General features: G+C 41.5%; 1 protein-coding gene across 1 annotated transcript in view; it reads left to right on the forward strand.

Annotated features, from left to right (window-relative positions):
* The window catches only part of itpka (inositol-trisphosphate 3-kinase A), a 45259-nt gene that overhangs the window by 13384 nt on the left and 13661 nt on the right, over positions 1–18214 (forward strand). Inside the window, exons 2-5 of the mRNA XM_084309375.1 lie at positions 11254–11350; positions 11836–12049; positions 16141–16345; positions 17136–17237. Coding sequence (XP_084165501.1) covers positions 11254–11350; positions 11836–12049; positions 16141–16345; positions 17136–17237 — 618 coding nt within the window. The remainder of the gene's footprint in view (positions 1–11253; positions 11351–11835; positions 12050–16140; positions 16346–17135; positions 17238–18214) is intronic.

Consider the following 18214-nt stretch of genomic DNA (forward strand, 5'->3'; position numbering starts at 1 on the left):
GATCACCGATCGTCGTGAGCCATATCGGCCGATACCGATCCGATACCGATCGTTTTTGATTAAAAAGAAATTAAAAATTATTTTATATAAAACGTTTTTTTTTTTTTTTTTTTTTTTTAATAAAATATATATATTATATAATTAGACTTGTACTTGTATGATCTGCGAGACATCGCCACCACGCAACAAGTCAAAATGCTCGCTATCTGCAAACAGCTCCACTGTCTGTGTGTACTCTAGTAGCTGCAGCGGGACCCTATTGGTAACGTTATGCTTTGGTCATTTCACATTCAGCAAGCCCTCAGCTCGAATACGCATTAAATCAATGTTATAAGACATTGATATCAAGAGCTATCTGTAGCTACTGCTAGCCGGCTAGATGACGTTAAGACAGAACTTTAGTTCAATGGGACATTTCGTTTTGAACAGTAAACTAACGTCAGCTAACGCAAGCTAACGCAAGCTACCGGAGGTATGAACATGGACTACTAGATTTTCTGGATCATTTGTTGATATCAGGAGCTATCGGTAGCTAGCCAGCTAAATACCGTTAGACAATGCCTACTAAACGTGAATAGTTGACTGGGTAATTTTGTTTAAACAGTAACGATAGCTAGGTAGCTAACGTTAGCACAGGTCGAATGCACTACAGACTCGAGCAGAGGAGCCGCACCTCTTTGTTTACAAACTCTACACGGGGGCGGGCGGGGCTAGGGAGGAGGAGCAGTTTGCAGGTCCTGTGCGTCTGAGACAAGCGAGTGAGATATCCACTTGATCAGTTTCCGCGATCGGCGAATATGACTCATTATCGGAATTCCCCGATCGCATATTTATACTGATTATCGGCCGATAACGATCGGTGGCCGATCGATCGGGGCATCCCTATAATTTACCATCCCTAGCCAGCTCTATTTGTCTATGGAGAAGTTCCCCTTCTTTGCAGGGCTATAACTTTTTTAATTCTATAGCTAAATTGACATTATTATGGCCCATTCAATGTCCTATATCCATTGTTCAGGGTGTAGCAACGATATACTTTTTCATTCACATATTCATACTAAAATATGGTCTAAAGTATAAGTATGTTTTTATCGTTTTCTGCAGCTTTCTCCAGAACTTGATTTATAGCCCCAAATGCATTATATTGATGATCAAATACAGTTTGGTAGCGATCGGTGCCAGATGAAAAATTTCAACTGGAGGTACTTCTAGAAGTTACTACGTATCATCTGATATTGACCGGATGGGCGAGGGGGTGTTTATAATTCCGTGGGCAACGTTATACCATTCATCTAGTGTGGGTCATATGATCATCAGATCAGTTAGTATAGAAGACGTTAGAAAATAACGTTGAAACTCACCGTATCTTCCTCGCGCCGTTGGACGATCAGCTTGGAGTAGACAGTTTTCGATTATGGGATGTTGATCCTGATGAACCATTTCCAGGTTGTATAATACTATATACGTCCAAATAACGTTATTTATTGAGTTAGGGCGAGCGATTGATTATCCATTTTATTGTGTTGAGATAGAGTCCTGCTAATGATCGCGAGTGCCCGGACGAAATATGTTTAAGTTTAAGTTTATTTGGATCCCCATTAGCCACAGCAGTGCTGGGCTGGATGAGCACTTCCTGTTTGACGAGTCACTTCCTGTTGGCGATCTGCCGATCGGCCACCAGATGGCGCTCTTGAACCGCTAGAGAGTTGAGTGGAGCTCAGCTGTACATCTCAGGTCCCCGGAGGAGAAATATGATTTCGAGCACAGATTTTTGAAATATTGATATCAAAGGCGAGTTACGGCGTCTTCGGCAGAATGAGCATGGCTAGGAAAGACGTCCAAAGGCGTTTTCGGCGACCATAGTGTTAAGAAGTGCGGTCAGCGGTCACAAGGAAAAACAACAGAGCACCAAGACAGTAGAAATTATGGGGCGGTCCACTCTCCCGGGAGATAGAAGGACACGCACATCCAAAACAGAGCACTTAGCAACATTATGTACTCTTTCTCTCTCTATGCAAAGGCTAAGAAGACACAGCAGGAAATGACGGGGCGGGCCATTCCAGAGAGAGAGAAAGGACACACACATCCAAGTTTGCACACTTGCCGCTGGTCACGCTCCTTTCCTTGGATGAAGGCAGGCGGCCAAGCTCTTCTGGACGTCTCTCCACAAAACACGTCCAAATGACACACGCCCAGTGGCGGTGTTTGATTGATTGATTGAAAACTTTATTAACAGATTGCAGAATGGGTACAGTACAGTACAGCTCAATACATACAATTGTTAAGGGGATGCAGACCAGAGAAAGACTTTCGTCTTGTTTACATCAGGGTCCCCCATTTTCAATTCATCATAACATATATGACATACATGACATACAGATAGACAGTACTGCTACATCTATACATTTATGACATACCAGATTTGCAAATACAGTACTGTTTGTGATACGAAAAGAGTCCAGAAAAGAGAGTATATACATTTGACGTAGAAACTGTACATTGGAGGATGTTGGGTAGGTGGGGGGGTGGGGGGGGACTGTACATTGGAGGTGGTTGGGTGGGTGGGGAGGTTGGGTAGGAGGGGTGGGTGGGGGACACTGTACAACTGTACAAGCAAAACTGTACATTGGAATATTGACAAGACCATACTTGGTAATTTACTGTACATTGGGGGGGGGGTTGTGTTAGGACATTTACAGGGGCCAGTTTCGAATTGCAGTCTCCCGTAGGTGTTTTTTGAGAGTGTTTTTGAAAGTGGGTAGTGATTCACATTCCTTTACAGCTTTGGGTAGGGCGTTCCACATTGATGTGGCATAATTGCGAAACGTGTTTAGTCCCTTGTTTGAGCCGAATCTGGGTTTAACATGATTTGTGGAGCTCCCTCTGGTGTTGTGATCGTGGTATTCACTGACCTTTGGGAAGTATTTTGACATGTACATGGGTACCTTGGTCATGTAGTGTATCTTGTAGACCAGGCCCATTGCAAGTTGCTGTACTCTGTTGTCTACTCTAAGCCATCCTAGGTTGTCAAAGTGTGCAGGGGTGAGGTGGGTTCTAGGAGTAAGGTCAAGCAGTAGTCTGACCAGTTTGTTTTGAGATGTTTGTAATTTTGTTTTTAGCGCCTTTGAGGTGCTTTGGTACCATGAGGTGCAAGCATAGTCGTAGTACCCTTGAATGAGTGCTCCTGCCAGAGTCTTCAGGGTATTCTTGTTTACCAGTGAGGAGATCCGGTACAAGAATCGTGTTCGTTTGTTGACTTTTCTTATTACATTGGATGCCATTTTGTCACAGGAAAGATTTGCCTCTAGGATGGAGCCCAGGTAGGTAATATCTTCTTTCCTTGTGACAATATTGTCACCCACTGTAACTGAGAAGCCGTCGGTCTTGCTGAGTTTGTTATTTGAACCGAAGAGAATGGACTCTGTTTTGCCCATGTGTAATGATAGTTTGTTATCAGCGAGCCATTATACAGATTTTGCCTAGTTCTGAGCTGAGGGTTTTTTCAACCTGTAACTTGTTCTTGTCAGAGACCAGCAGGGCTGAGTCATCCGCAAACAGGAACAAGTTGCAGTCACAAGCTGTCTGGCTTGTCTTGCCGGCGTCGATGTTTACACATAGAGATGTCCGGTCAGAGCGCACACGACACACGGGGGCGAATGACTGCCCGTTTGTTTTGACACAAAACTGCCGGTCTTTTCATAGAGCGGTCTTACACAACAAACAAGGTCCCAGCCACCTCCGTTTCTGTCTCTATGTCGCATGCTCTCTCCGTACCTGGCGAGGGCGGGGCTCAGGGAACCCCACTGTCCGGGATTCCCTCTGACGCATCTCTCTTGAAGACGCGCTCCGCCACGTCCAGCCTGCAATTAACCCTAGCACGCCGAGCGGGGGTAAAAAAGCATTCGGGGTCCCCAATCTAACCGGAGGGGAGCACGCCAGGAAAGATAAACAAGTCTTTCCCCTGGCTCGAAAGCCTTCCACCGACCGCGCCATAGCATACCAGCAGTCCCCTGACGAGGAATTGCCGGTCTGCCAGGAAAATTCCATAATGAGCAGCGGTACCCCAATCGCTTCCCTTTCCGAACGTGCTGGGGGAGTCCTGAAAAAAAGGACTTGGGTGGAATATCCTTACATCTCTTACCAAACTAACTAAACTCTATATTTCTGAACTGCCGAAGGCCTCTGAGCACAACGTTTCGTTTTGAAATTATGAGGAAGGGGGAACTGATCACCACACCTGGGCTATATGCTGGCCGGAGGTGGGCGTGATCAGACAGATGAGAAGGTACATGTGAGAAGTTTCAAGTAGGTGTGCGCATGCGCAGAGGACATCCCATAGGCGAAGCGGAAAGTGTAGCCAGTAAAAATATAACTGGGAATGCCCAGTCAGAATTCACACCCATTACAAACGGTACCAATCCTGGGTCCTGTCTTATTTACCATTTATATTCATAATATTGTCTTGTCTTTTGAGTGGCTGTCAAGTTCATCTTTATGCGGATGACACTATTGTCTCATTTAATGCTCTGCAAGATGTGCTTATTGAACTAAAGCTAGCACTTAATGCAAATAAGACACAACTCATGATGTTCTCTGTTATATATTTTTTACAATAAATTACATATATCGACTGTGAATGCGTCTGACATCGAGAGAGTTACACAATACAATATCTTGGCATCTGGCATTTAACATTTAAATACCATATAGACAATCTTACCAGTAAAGAAAAGCCAACAAATTGTCTTCTTGTACAGGAACCGAACCAGCTTCCTGATGATTTTTGTAAGGTTGTTGAAGCAGTTTTTTTTACCTGTCTTGGATTATGGAGATTTATAGACATGCTCACCATTGTAAATGCATTTATATAGCGCTATTTTCCAAAGCGATTTACAATTTGTTCCTCACATTTGACCCATTCACTCACACATTCACACACAAACGGTGGAGGCAACCATGCAAGGAGCCAACCTGCTCACCGTTAAGACACTTCGACACGCTGCCCGGGAGGAATGGGAACCGAACCAGGAACCTCCGTATTGCCAGACGACTGCTCTACCTCCCGAGCCACTGTCACCCCAGTTCTGTATTCTGTACAATAATGTTGGGTGGTCCTCTCTGACAGAGAGGAGAGACGTAATTTGCACTGGCATCTATTTATATATTGAGATAATCCCCCTCATATTACTTTATTATTGGACTGGTCCTCTGGACCTTATCATACTCGCTTTACACTGAACTTGGGAAATCTACTTTTAGCTTATGTGCCCCCGATGTCTTGCAATGTACATTAAAACTCAATATTTTAGTATTCCTTGGACAGTTAAAATATTTAATAACCAACCATTTCACCCCAGTCTGCAGTTGTTTTTAGGGCTGTCCCCGACTAAGGATTTGTATAGTCGACTTGTAGTCGCCAAAATTACCCGATAGTCGACTATTAGTTGACTATGAAACAAAAAATGAAAAGAAAAAGTATATATATAAGTATATATATATATATATATATATATATATATATATATATATATATATATATATATATATATATATATATATATATAATTCTTTTGTCATTCCATTTGGGCTGTGGGGGTGCTTAATGTCTGAAGGAGTCGACGGAAGGCTTCTTGTTCTCTGCGAAAGCATGCAATTGGTCCACTGATGGATACATCTTGATATTTGACTAGTCTAGTGTGTTCATTAGATGGGTGAAATCCTCTTTCAGTGCCTCTGTGCCTGTTTTCTTAGGCAGTTAGCCTCTGGTATGCGTGCCATTAGCGTTAGCCACGCTTCTAGGCCTCTTTTCTTTTGGAAAGAATGATACAAAAAATAAAAAATTATAATATTTTTTATTTTATTTTATTTTTTCATTCGACTAAGAGGTTGGCAGTCGACTACGGCTCCTTTCGATCGATTAGTCGACTATTCGACTAATCGGGGTCAGCCCTATTGATTAACTTATATATATATACCGTAATTTCCGGACTATAAGCCGCGCCTTTCCCCCCCATTTTTCGACCCTGCGGCTTATATAACGGTGCGGCTTATATGTGACTCGACGTGACCAAACCCTAAAATGTAAAAATCGAAATATTGCTTTTTTGACTGCATTGAAATGTTATTTATCTGTTCCCTTATTTGCTAAACTTAATACAACTTGTAAATGAGTTAATTCTTGTTATTTGTCCGACAGTATTGTGTCCCAATGCTAATTACATTACATTAAAACATTAAAACACCTGCGGCTTATAGTCCAGTGCGGTTTATATATGTACACATCATTCAATTTAGCTGCTGCGGCTTATAGTGCGAAAATTACGGTAGTATATTTTGTGATCTATTGTTTTTGTTTTGTGTTGTTTGATTAACAGTCATATGTTACGTGTTTGGGAGCCGACACTTGGTGGCCAACCACGTATATATACGTGTTAAGCTTGTTTTTGCTTTAATTCCATTTTAATATCCTGGATGCGACGCCGAATTCAGTATGCAGTAAAGGAATATAGCATCAGCCAATGGACATATCGATCTACCAGATGGCGATCAAATAACTGGGAAATTCTTTTTGGAATCCAACCGGCCACAGGTAAGAGCGATTTGACGTAAATTTCAGCCTGATCTGTCCTTGATAGCCATCCACCCGGTCAGCGTATGTTGTTGGAATAACGAATGCCGTTATTGGTAATCAATAATCAGAAACGACTCCCCCCCCCTTTCATGCATTCATGGTGGAACATGATACCAATCATATGCATTTTGATTTTTGACTCTAGCTTATAGGTCCGAAACGCCAATCGATTTAACGTTATTAGCTTAGCGCCCTATAACTAGCTTTGCAGGAATTACCCCAGACCATTCCGATATAACGTTCATATTCACGACGCTATAAAACGGGAACGTATTGATGAAATATTTTTTTCTTTATGGCATATTGAAGGGAAGGTTTATACTGTCAATTGACAATGACAATGGACACATAGCAATAATATAAAATATAGATTTAGCTCTACAAACAACCTCACGCACAGTGAACAGTTGTAATGAAAAGCTGGCCTCATCTAATCCCAATGGCCCCGAATGTGTTAAGTGTTTTGTGTTGTTGTTTATTGTTGTGTCTTTGTATTGTGTTTCATGGTTCAGGACGCCCTTGAAAATGAGATGCTACATCTCCAAGGGGTCTATCCTGTGAAACAAACAAACAAAATAACTTCCACAATATTTCACTAGATTAATAATGATTAAAATGTAAAATAGTTGAACTTGATGAAAACATGGTGAAGGGTAATTAAAGGTATCCTTATCAACTGATAAGCGGGGTGTATGCTTATAGTACATGACCTGAGTGGAAGTCTTAACACCCACGCGGCTAGCAATTGTGGGTGAACGTCGTCGGCCAAAACAGGCCATGATAGCAGTAACTGGAGCATATCGCCTGACATTTCAGCAGGGCTCGGCTGGCTAGCTGCTGCACAGTTCTGCTGTCGTTTGGACTGTTTACCATGTCTATTCTAGTAATCTTTTTTTTTTTTTATTATTATTATTACTATTACTATTGTTTTTATTACACAATCGAAGCGGACATGGCCAACCACATTTCACTGTATGCCCTGGTATGTATGTGATGAATAGAACTCTTGAATCTTGAATCTTGAATCTTGACTGTGAACAGTAAAACTGTATATATACACGCCTGCCTGTGCTGACTCGAGTGGTCTTTCACTAAGACCAGAGCCCTGCATTTCACTTCCTGTTTCAAATCATAGCACACAGAAGAAAATGACCCCACGTTCAACATTAGTCATTCCCTCTCCAAGGCCTGTTAGTCTGTATTAGGGAGGGGTAGTGTCACCACTGACAAGTTCCCCTCGACCAATCACAGCTGCCGAGGCAAGAGCAGTGCTTGTATATTCATTCTCTGGGACACTTGGATATCAGCAAATGGCCACAACAGCGTCCCATACCGGGCATGCACTAGGGAAAGCTGTGATGCACAAATAACTGTGATATATACAGTATATACACACTCTAGAGTGAAATAAACTACATTTGAGTTGTGTCACAACTTCTTGTGAGGAATAAAAATAAGTGTGAAGCTCTATCTCTGTGAAACATGTCATGGATGGTTTCACAGAGTGTGTGTGTGTGTGTGTGTGTGTGTGTGTGTGTGTGTGTGTGTGTGTGTGTGTGTGTGTGTGTGTGTGTGTGTGTGTGTGTGTGTGTGTGTGTGTGTGTGTGTGTGTGTGTGTGTGTGTGTGTGTGTGTGTGTGTGTGTGTGTGTGTGTGTGTGTGTGTGTGTGTGTGTGTGTGTGTGTGTGTGTGTGTGTGTGTGTGTGTGTGTGTGTGTGTGTGTGTGTGTGTGTGTGTGTGTGTGAAAGAGAGAATCAGAATGAGAGAATCAGTATCAGAAAAGTCTTTATTGCCAAGTAAGCGTGCACATACAAGGAATTTGTCTTGGTAATTTGGTGCATCAACATTAACAGACAATATCAACACTTAAAAAGCAAGTAGGAGTTAAAAAAAAGTAAATTAAATTAGAATAAAATAAAATGGAATATATTAACTAAATTATAATAAAAATACAATAGAATATAATAGAGGACAGGACTGTACAATTGTGCAGGATTGTTGTAGAATATACACTAAATTGGAATAAAGAAAAGTGCCTAGATAGTGCCTCAACAGTTCCAACAAACACATGGGAACACAGTTCGTTGGCCTGAACTGGGATGTTTTGGTTATATTTGCTCAGGTTATCTGGTGATAGCCATACCAAACTTTAAACATGGATTAAAATGAAACTATATGAATGGGAATTCAAGCTGTTACCACTGTTTTTTAAAGATTTTTTTATAAATTTTTTGCATTTATTGCTTTTCATGGTCAGACATGACCGACAGAGGAGGAGAGGATGAACGGGAGAAGAGTGGGGAAGACATGCGACAAATGTCACCGGGAGCGGGAGGCGAACCCAGGACGGCCGCATAGGTGTGCGAGGCACTATGCGGTGCGCCACGAGGGCGCCCCTATCATTGTGTTTTTGAATGTTTTCTCAGAATTCTATCACGATACTATCTTAAATACTAAACGCCTAAAGCTTTCAAATTGACCATATTCACAGGGTGGAAAGGATCACAACCTGAGCATGACATAAGAGCAAAATGGCCACCGCCTGATGTAAACAAGACGAAAGTCTTTCTCTGGTCTGCATCCCCTTAACAATTGTGTGTATTGAGCTGTACTGTATTGTACCCATTCTGCAATCTGAAAAGCCTGAATATGGTCAATGGCCAGTAGCCTACCCATCGGTAAAATTCTAATCTCATGTAAGGTGATTTTAATCATGCTGTGGTTGGGCTCTCCCATTTATTTAGCATTAGCGGTGACTATGTGTATAGTGAGGGATTACCAGAAAACTCAACTGTGCATCTCAGAAAATCACATTTGAATAGGAAGGATCTTTTAGGTGTAAAATTACTCTGATTACATGGTCTTAAAGAGCAAGTTCTAAATCCAAATGTATCTAATGTAAAGTAAGGGGCCAGGCTTCAGTCTGTTCAAGCCCTGAAATAAACTCTGAAACCTACTTCACACAGTGCACCCAAAGCAAAGAAGTGTGTTTTACATTACTTTCGTGACTACTCTACCCTCTGACAGCATCATTGATGAACTTACCCTTTTTTTTTTTTTAAACTTTGACCAGTCAGCTGGTTCTTTTAGCGTTTATCGCTTTTTCTGGTCAAGCATGACCGACAGAAACAGGTTGAATGGGGTATAGATCGGGGGAAAGACACTCTGAGAAAATACGGCGAGTCCGGGAGTCGAACTCGTGTACCCCAGATCCGTGACGCGCACGGTTGTCCCCAACGCCGAAATAGCGTCCGAGGTACGCGGTGAGCTACTGGAGCTCCCCCATGATGAACTTACCCTTTAATATCGATTAGTGCTGGGTTTTCGTAAAACGTGCCTCAGCCTGGTATCTCCTATAGCAAAGTCAGGCTTGTTGTGACCCACAACACACCTACCTGGAGATGCTGAGTACAGATATTGAGTGTAGATATGAATTTCCACAGACATGGCATTTAAGTGACCTAGATCACAGCTTTTGACAGAATGGAAAGTTAGGCCATGCCATGTGCTCACATTCGCAGGTTCAAGAGTCCTTATCTGACCAGTTTTACATTTCAAAGCAGAGTTACAGTAGTAATACCGACATCAGAGAGTCCTGAACAGTGAGCAGCTCTTTTACTCAGAGATATGACATACCTGTACAGTATGTGTCCCTCTTTATTTGTGCTGTTGTCTGACTGACTGTGTAAGGGCGTCCTGCAACATGAAATACAATACAAAGACACAACAATAAACAAAAACACAAAACACGGTGCATGATGTTTGTTTCGGATCAGGGTAATATGATCCTCCATTGGAAGGTAAAAAAAAATATTCCATTCGCCCACAATGATACTGCAGTGGAGCGATGTCGCCCCTAAGAGGATCTGGCCGGTATTGCATGTTGCCGATTCCACAGAGGAGGGTAGATCTGCAGAGCCGATCGGGGATCTTGATCCGGTTATTAATATGGAATAAAACAATAACAACTTGCCACGGCTATATACGTGCCTCTGGTCCACAACGCATGGCACCGAAACCCGTATAAACTCGTGGCTGGTCCTTAATGTGTTAATCAAACCAAACAAACAATAGATCACAAAAAAAAAAAAAAAAAAATATATATATATATAATATATATATATATATAATCATTAATTAATTCAACCTTTATTTATTCTCAAAAATCACTGGAGAGTTCTACTCTCATTTCAGATAATATATTCAATAAATACAGTACACAATAAATGCAAAAAGAACACAGAAAGTCAATCAATAAAACTTAACTGCAGACTGGGGTGAAATGGTTGGTCATTAAAGATTTTAACAGTCCAAAGAATATGCAAATATTGAGTTTTAATGTACATCGCAAGACATCGAGGGAACATAAGCTAAAAGTAGATTTCCCAACTATTCTGCCTCATGCAGCACTGGATTTCAGTGCAAGTTGCATAAGCATAAATCATCCAGGCCCTAGAGTGAGACACAAAGGCTAGAATTATGTAATTTCATCAATAATAAAAACGATAACTCATTTCATATTAATTTGCCAACATTAGAGAAACATATTCATATTATTGTACTATGTTGAGTTTTACTCTGACCTTCGTATCTGTCTCTATCTGTACTGTATGTGTTGAACAGAGCAAGCCCTGGTGGAAGTTGAAGACCATTGTCCACTGGCCCTTCATTGCATCACAGAGGAGAAGACTTAACTGGGTTCAGCTAGCTGGACATAAAGGTATGACCAAGCTGAACTCAGCTGCACTAGCCTGGGTTGATCTTAAAGGGGCACTTCACATCATGCACATAATCTCACACATATCCCAAGGCTCTAAACTGTTTTGCACACATTCATTTAGTTATTGAGTTTAAATATCTCCTCCTGTGATGTCATCAGAGGACACTGAATCCTTGTGTTGTGTTAACTACAGCTCAATGATGACAACAAATTATGTTGATGAAAAAATAGCAACGCCTATTGCAATCCTCATCTCTATTTTTCATCTACATCATTTCATCGATATATGCGTAAGATTTCTTTGCAAAATAAATAGCCGTTTATCACCATTTGGTGAAGTGCCCCTTTTCAAAAGGAATTGTACAGTATGTTAGACTGGTTACAAATCCACTGGAGGTTAGTGAACTGAACACATTTTTCCCTCTTTATTGTACAGTATCTTAGATACCGGGCTGTAACTTTCTGTGTGTTGCTCTTCACTGCAGGACACTTCAAAGCAGCTGATGAGGGCACCATTCTGAAGAAGTTCTCTGAGAATGAGAAGCTGTGTTTCGAGCGGCTGCGGGGCGACGTGCTGTTTCCGTTTGTGCCTGGTTACCACGGCGTCATAGAGAGGGACGGGGAGTCTTTCCTCCATATGACTGACCTGCTGGTGAACTTTGACCTTCCCAATGTCATGGACTGTAAGATGGGAGTGAGGTAAAGAACTAATAAACTCAAATTAGGCACGACTTGTTAACGTATAATTATGGGAGACTTTACTCCCAGACAGGAGACAGTATTGTGTGTGGCATGTCTGAACACTGAATGTATTATTCCACAGGCAACTTCACCGCCTCTACACAATCCCCAGGTCACACGTTAGTTTTATCATGGATTTATATATTTGGAACTATGTTGACTTAGTGACTGAGTTATGTTAGCTGTTGTTATTTTGGCCCCTGTCCAGTCGGTCAAGAGCATTATTCATTGTCATGAAAGGGCCATAAGCCACTGATAAAGTGTATCATAGGGGTAAGAACTGCTGATAGGATTCAGATTCAGATTCAGATTCAGATTCCTTTATTGTCATCAGTCAATCAGTACATTACAGCAAACACTTCACTTTGTTGTGGTTCTTCAACCATAGCAGCATTCAATAATATAAATAAAATAAAATTAGCATAGAATAAGATAAAGGAAAGACTAAATCAATGACTATGTACAGTTCTAAAAGGTGTGCAGTGCCGATAACAGGATATATTATACAAATGTAAATAACAAAAGGCTATGTACAGTTCCAACTTGGAAAAAAGTATGTTGTGTGATTATGCAATGAGCAATGTGCAAATATCATATCATAACATTAATGTTCCGATGTGACCCCATACTCCACTTGTAGTATAGTGTTGCCAGTGAGTACAATCACTCTCAGCTCAGAAACATTTGCCTGCTTTATTGTCATTTTGCATCTCAAGTGCTAATACTGACAGATAATCCCACCATATTCTCTTTGATTGATATTTGCACATTACACTGTATAAACAAGAAACACATACCGATTCAGATTTCTATCTATCTATCTATCTATCTATCTATCTATCTATCTATCTATCTATCTATCTATCTATCTATCTATCTATCTATCTATCTATCTATCTATCTATCTATCTATCTATCTATCTATCTATCTATCTATCTATCTATCTATCTATCTATCTATCTATCTATCTATCTATCTATCTATCTATCTATCTATCTATCTATCTATCTATCTATCTATCTATCTATCTATCTATCTATCTATCCATCCATCCATCCATCCATCCATCCATCCATCCATCCATCCATCCATCCATCCATCCATCCATCCATCCATCCATCCATCCATCCATCCATCCATCCATCCATCCATCCATCCATCCATCCATCCATCCATCCATCCATCCATCCATCCATCCATCCATCCATCCATCCATCCATCCATCCATCCATCCATCCATCCATCCATCCATCCATCCATCCATCCATCCATCCATCCATCTATCTATCTATCTATCTATCTATCCATCCATCCATCCATCCATCCATCCATCTATCTATCTATCTATCTATCTATCTATCTAGTATTGGTATATTGGTGATTATTGGTGCTACTGTGCTCATTGATCCCCATCTCACACTAGACACAGCCTTTAGATATACCTACATACTGTACAGTATGTTGGGTATACACTATGTACTACACTATGTACTCTCTTAAAGTACACTTGCTGTAATGTAACTGCAGGCGCTATGATCTTGGCTTCCTGCCACAGCGGGTATGCCTCACTATTGTTTAGCTCACACACACACACACACACACACACACACACACACACACACACACACACACACACACACACACACACACGCACACGCACACGCACACGCACACACATACACTGAGACACTGAGATATACAGTATATTTTCTGTTTAGATACACATGAACACAAATAAATGCATTATCTACAGTATGTCTGTTTATATTGTCTCATATACAGTATATGCTGACATACACAGGCAAAACACACAGACACACCTACAGGCATAATTTGTATATGCAAACACCCCCCCATACACACACACACATGCACGCACGCACGTGCACACACACACACACACACACACACACACACACACACACACACACACACACACACACACACACACACACACACACACACACACACACACACACACACACACACACACACACACACACACACACACACACACACACACACATTCACACGCTCGTTGACACAGGGTGTCCCTGGAGACTCCCTTTTGACACAAGCAGGTTTAGTTTCAGTGAAAACAACAGCCACTGTGTGCAGCGGAGTTTCCTCTCAGTTTAACCTCTAGAGCTGACAGAATGAAACTGAAATTCACACTTTCTCACAGACAAGCCAAGTCGAACTGTGTGCACCTGCACTGTTGTATTGTTCCTATCAATTATTCCTCTATTGGCCATTGCATCTGCATCATTAATGCAGTATTGTAAAGTGTCTCTTTAAAGGTCCCATATTATGGAAAAGCTCACTTTTTCAGTGCTTGTGCACATACGTACATTTGGGTCTCTGATGGGCCTGCTAACACTCATTTTGTGGAATAAGATAACCCAGTCAGATGTTTCACCCAGCCCATGTTCAGAAACTGTGCCTTTAAGTGAGTCGTTTTGTATTTCCGTCTTTATGTGACTCATTGCAATGCGCATCGCTTAATGCTGACTTGCCCATAAATTAAGCTCTGAAAAGTCTAAATAAAATATGGCCCTCTGTTCATTGAAAGAAGATGTCAAGTTAGTACTGTATAATAATACATGAAGATGGAATAATAAATTGTCACAATTGCTGTGTCACAATTGCTGTCGAGGTTTTTGAACCACTAAAATTAACTAAATTGTAGCAAACTAGTTTCATTACTTTTTTGTAGACTAAGCTAGCTGATATCCTTTACAACTACTGAAACTGACAGACTGACTAATCAGGGCAACCTGAGTAGATTATGCAATCTCTTCAGGGAAGCAGATTCTCTGAAATGGTTGATATCCCGTGGTATAGAGATAAAAGAGCTTTAGTCATCATTTCACAGTTCTAACATTTCAGGCAATTTTACATCAACATACCTTCTGTAGAAAAATGCCATGAGATTGAAAAACATCACTTTCATTGTACTGAATATTTAAGGGAATATAATTTGAAATGAAGGTCAGCTCAGTAAGATATTTGTGTACTTCAGACGAAGAACCATATAAGTCCATTTAACTTTTTCAGAGGAACACTGTTTTCAAACTGTATTATCTAGGGATGTCCGATATTATCGGCCGACCGATATTATCGGCCGATATCGGCAGTAAAATGTGATATCGGAAAATATCGGTATCGGTTTAAAAAAAATAAAAAAAATAACAATATTTGTTATATATATATCCAGTGAAATGATTAGTTACCTGAAATTATTCAGTTTTTTGGACGGGGAAACCCTGCATATATCGGTATCGGTTGATATCGGTTGATATCGGTATCGGAAATTAAGAGTTGGACAATATCGGAATATCGGTATCGGTAAAAAAGCCAATATCGAGCATCCCTAGTATTATCTAAAGATGGTAATCTAGAATATTGTGTTCATTCATAGTTTAAGACAGTAGAGGTTCAGTACTTTCTGGTGATATATCACATTCACACTCCGATTTGGTATGATGTTACAACTACAAACACATGGGCTGTCCAAACAACGGACTTATATGGTTCTTCAGTGCATGGGTGCATTTCGTCGTTTGGATTGAGAGTTGTGCATAGACTCTAGCCCTATCTTACTTACCAATAATGTGGCTGATGATCGGTAGAGTCCTTTCTCAGCACAATCCATGCGGTTCCTCACACTAACTCTCTCTAGGCACGAAACAATACAAAGTCAGCGGGTTCCAGATCCTGTCTGTACAAGCTGACTGAAACGTCCTCCACAGCAACACAAAGTAGATTTCAACAAGCCTCAGTCAGCTTGTACAGACAGGAGCGTGACCCCTTCCCCCCCCACACTCAACACTGATTGGATACCCAGTTTAGACAACAAATGGGAGGGGGGGGGGGGGGGGGGGTGAGAGACCTGGGTAAAAGGACAATCGTTGGTCCAGTTTTAAACCTCAATACATTGTATTGTATTGAACGACATCCTTTTGGGGGAATTGTCGATTCTGTATTGAGGTTGTTACACCCCTGCCTAATATCACCTCTGCCGATTCCTCGTCCTGCTGTGTTTCAGGACGTATCTGGAGGAGGAGCTGGTACGTGCGCGGGAGTGTCCCAAACTGAGGAAGGACCTGTATGAGAAGATGGTGGCGGTGGCGATAGAGGGGCCAACCCCCCAGGAGCACATCCAGAGGGCCGTCACTAAGCCCCGCTACATGCAGTGGAGAGAGACCCTGAGCTCCACGCACACCCTGGGCTTCAGGATAGAGGGCATCAAGGTAGGGGAGGAGGGATGTCACGCACACACCAACACATCTATCGTACACATACCCAGAGGCGTATCAGCTGGTGAAATGCTGAATCCACTTTCCACACACACACACACACACACACACACACACACACACACACACACACACACACACACACACACACACACACACACACACACACACACACACACACACACACACACACACACACACACACACACACACACACACACACAATGGCAGACATATAAACACACATGATAAAAGTGATACCATTGGGGATGCTGGGTAGTGTAGAGGTCTAAGCACGCCTATAAAAAGCAACACCATTTACATCTGTGGTAAAATGTTATTTCACATGTAATGTTGTTTTCAAATTCATTATACATTTCGATATGGAGCTCACACTTCGATTCGATTTGTGATTTGATTCTTGGCATGTTAAAGAGACTAAGAGCCTTTTCAGGCTATTTCACTTGACTAATGAATGGAGGAGGAGCTTTACACTACAAGTATGAATCATTTCACAAGAAAAAAAGCATCTATTCCAAAGATTCTAAACATGATAATGTCTTTTTATAATCCCCCCCCCCCTCCCAGGGAAGAGATCAAGTATCGACGATACAGTTTGAACTTTCAATACACTTTTCGATTCTGTATTCTGAGATTATTACACCCCTATTTAACAAGCGCCCCTCTCTCTCTCTCTCTCTCTCTCTCTCTCTCTCTCTCTCTCTCTCTCTCTCTCTCTCTCTCTCTCTCCCTCTCTCTCCTTCTCCCTCCCCCCTCTCTCCAGAAGTGTAATGGTACGTGTCGAACAGACTTCAAGAAGACCAGGTCAAAGGATGATGTCACTCAGGTGTTCAGGGACTTTGTTGGAGGAAACACCAAAATTATAGTAGGTTTCAAGTTCAAGTTCAAGTTTCTTTATTAGTTGTCATACAGAAGTACAGAATACTTTTATACAAAATGCTTCTTTCTGTTTCGCTCCAGAGACTGTGCTAGGCAAAGATAGATAATAAAATAAGTATAGCAAGTATAAAATAGAAGTCAAGTACGTAGACAAAATGTTCAGTATATACATATATACATACAATGCTCTATGTAGAGTAGAAGTAACTGAGTTACCATACAATATACTATACAGTGCAAAGCAGAAGTGGGATGAGGTACAATTTAGGTACAATATAATTTACAGTAAGGTGTAATGAGGTATGGGTTGTAGTGCAAATTCTTTACCGATAAATATAAAGTGTGCTTAGGTGTAATAAAGTGGTTAAAGTGGGTGCTGCAGTGAGTTGTATGTTTAAAGTGAGTGTGTGCATGTGGATGTGTGTGCTGTGAGTGCATTTGATGGTTGTTACATAGTGTTATTGTTCGTTGAGCATCCTGATGGCCTGGGGATAGAAGCTTCTTCTGAGTCTCTCTGTGCTTGCCATGAGACTCCGGTATCGCTTGGTTTCACTTCCTTTATTATCTTTGCGACACACACACACACACGCACGCACGCACGCACGCACGCACGCACGCACGCACACACACACACACACACACGCGCAATATACACTAAAATGTTGCATCCAGTCTTAATGGGTCAAATACTGTAAGTAATAGGTTAGAGAAGTTGGTTTGTGACCCGAAGGTTGCCGGTTCGGTCCCTCCGACCGGCAGGAAAAACCTGGCTGGGTAAGTGAATGAATAACTTTCTCCCAACTGCTGAAGTGCCCTTAACTGCTCCATTGGTGTTGCTCAGTGGCCAATGGTGTGCGTTGTTACTGGGCAGCTCCCAGGTGTGAATGTGAAGCAGGGCGTTGCTGACAAAGAGCATCTGTGGTCAGAGAACCTACCCTGGGTAAATAAAGGTTGAGAGAAAAA

Source organism: Notolepis coatsorum, assembly GCF_963971535.1.
Source record: "Notolepis coatsorum genome assembly, chromosome: 3".
In the NCBI taxonomy this organism is placed as follows: Eukaryota; Metazoa; Chordata; class Actinopteri; order Aulopiformes; family Paralepididae; genus Notolepis; species Notolepis coatsorum.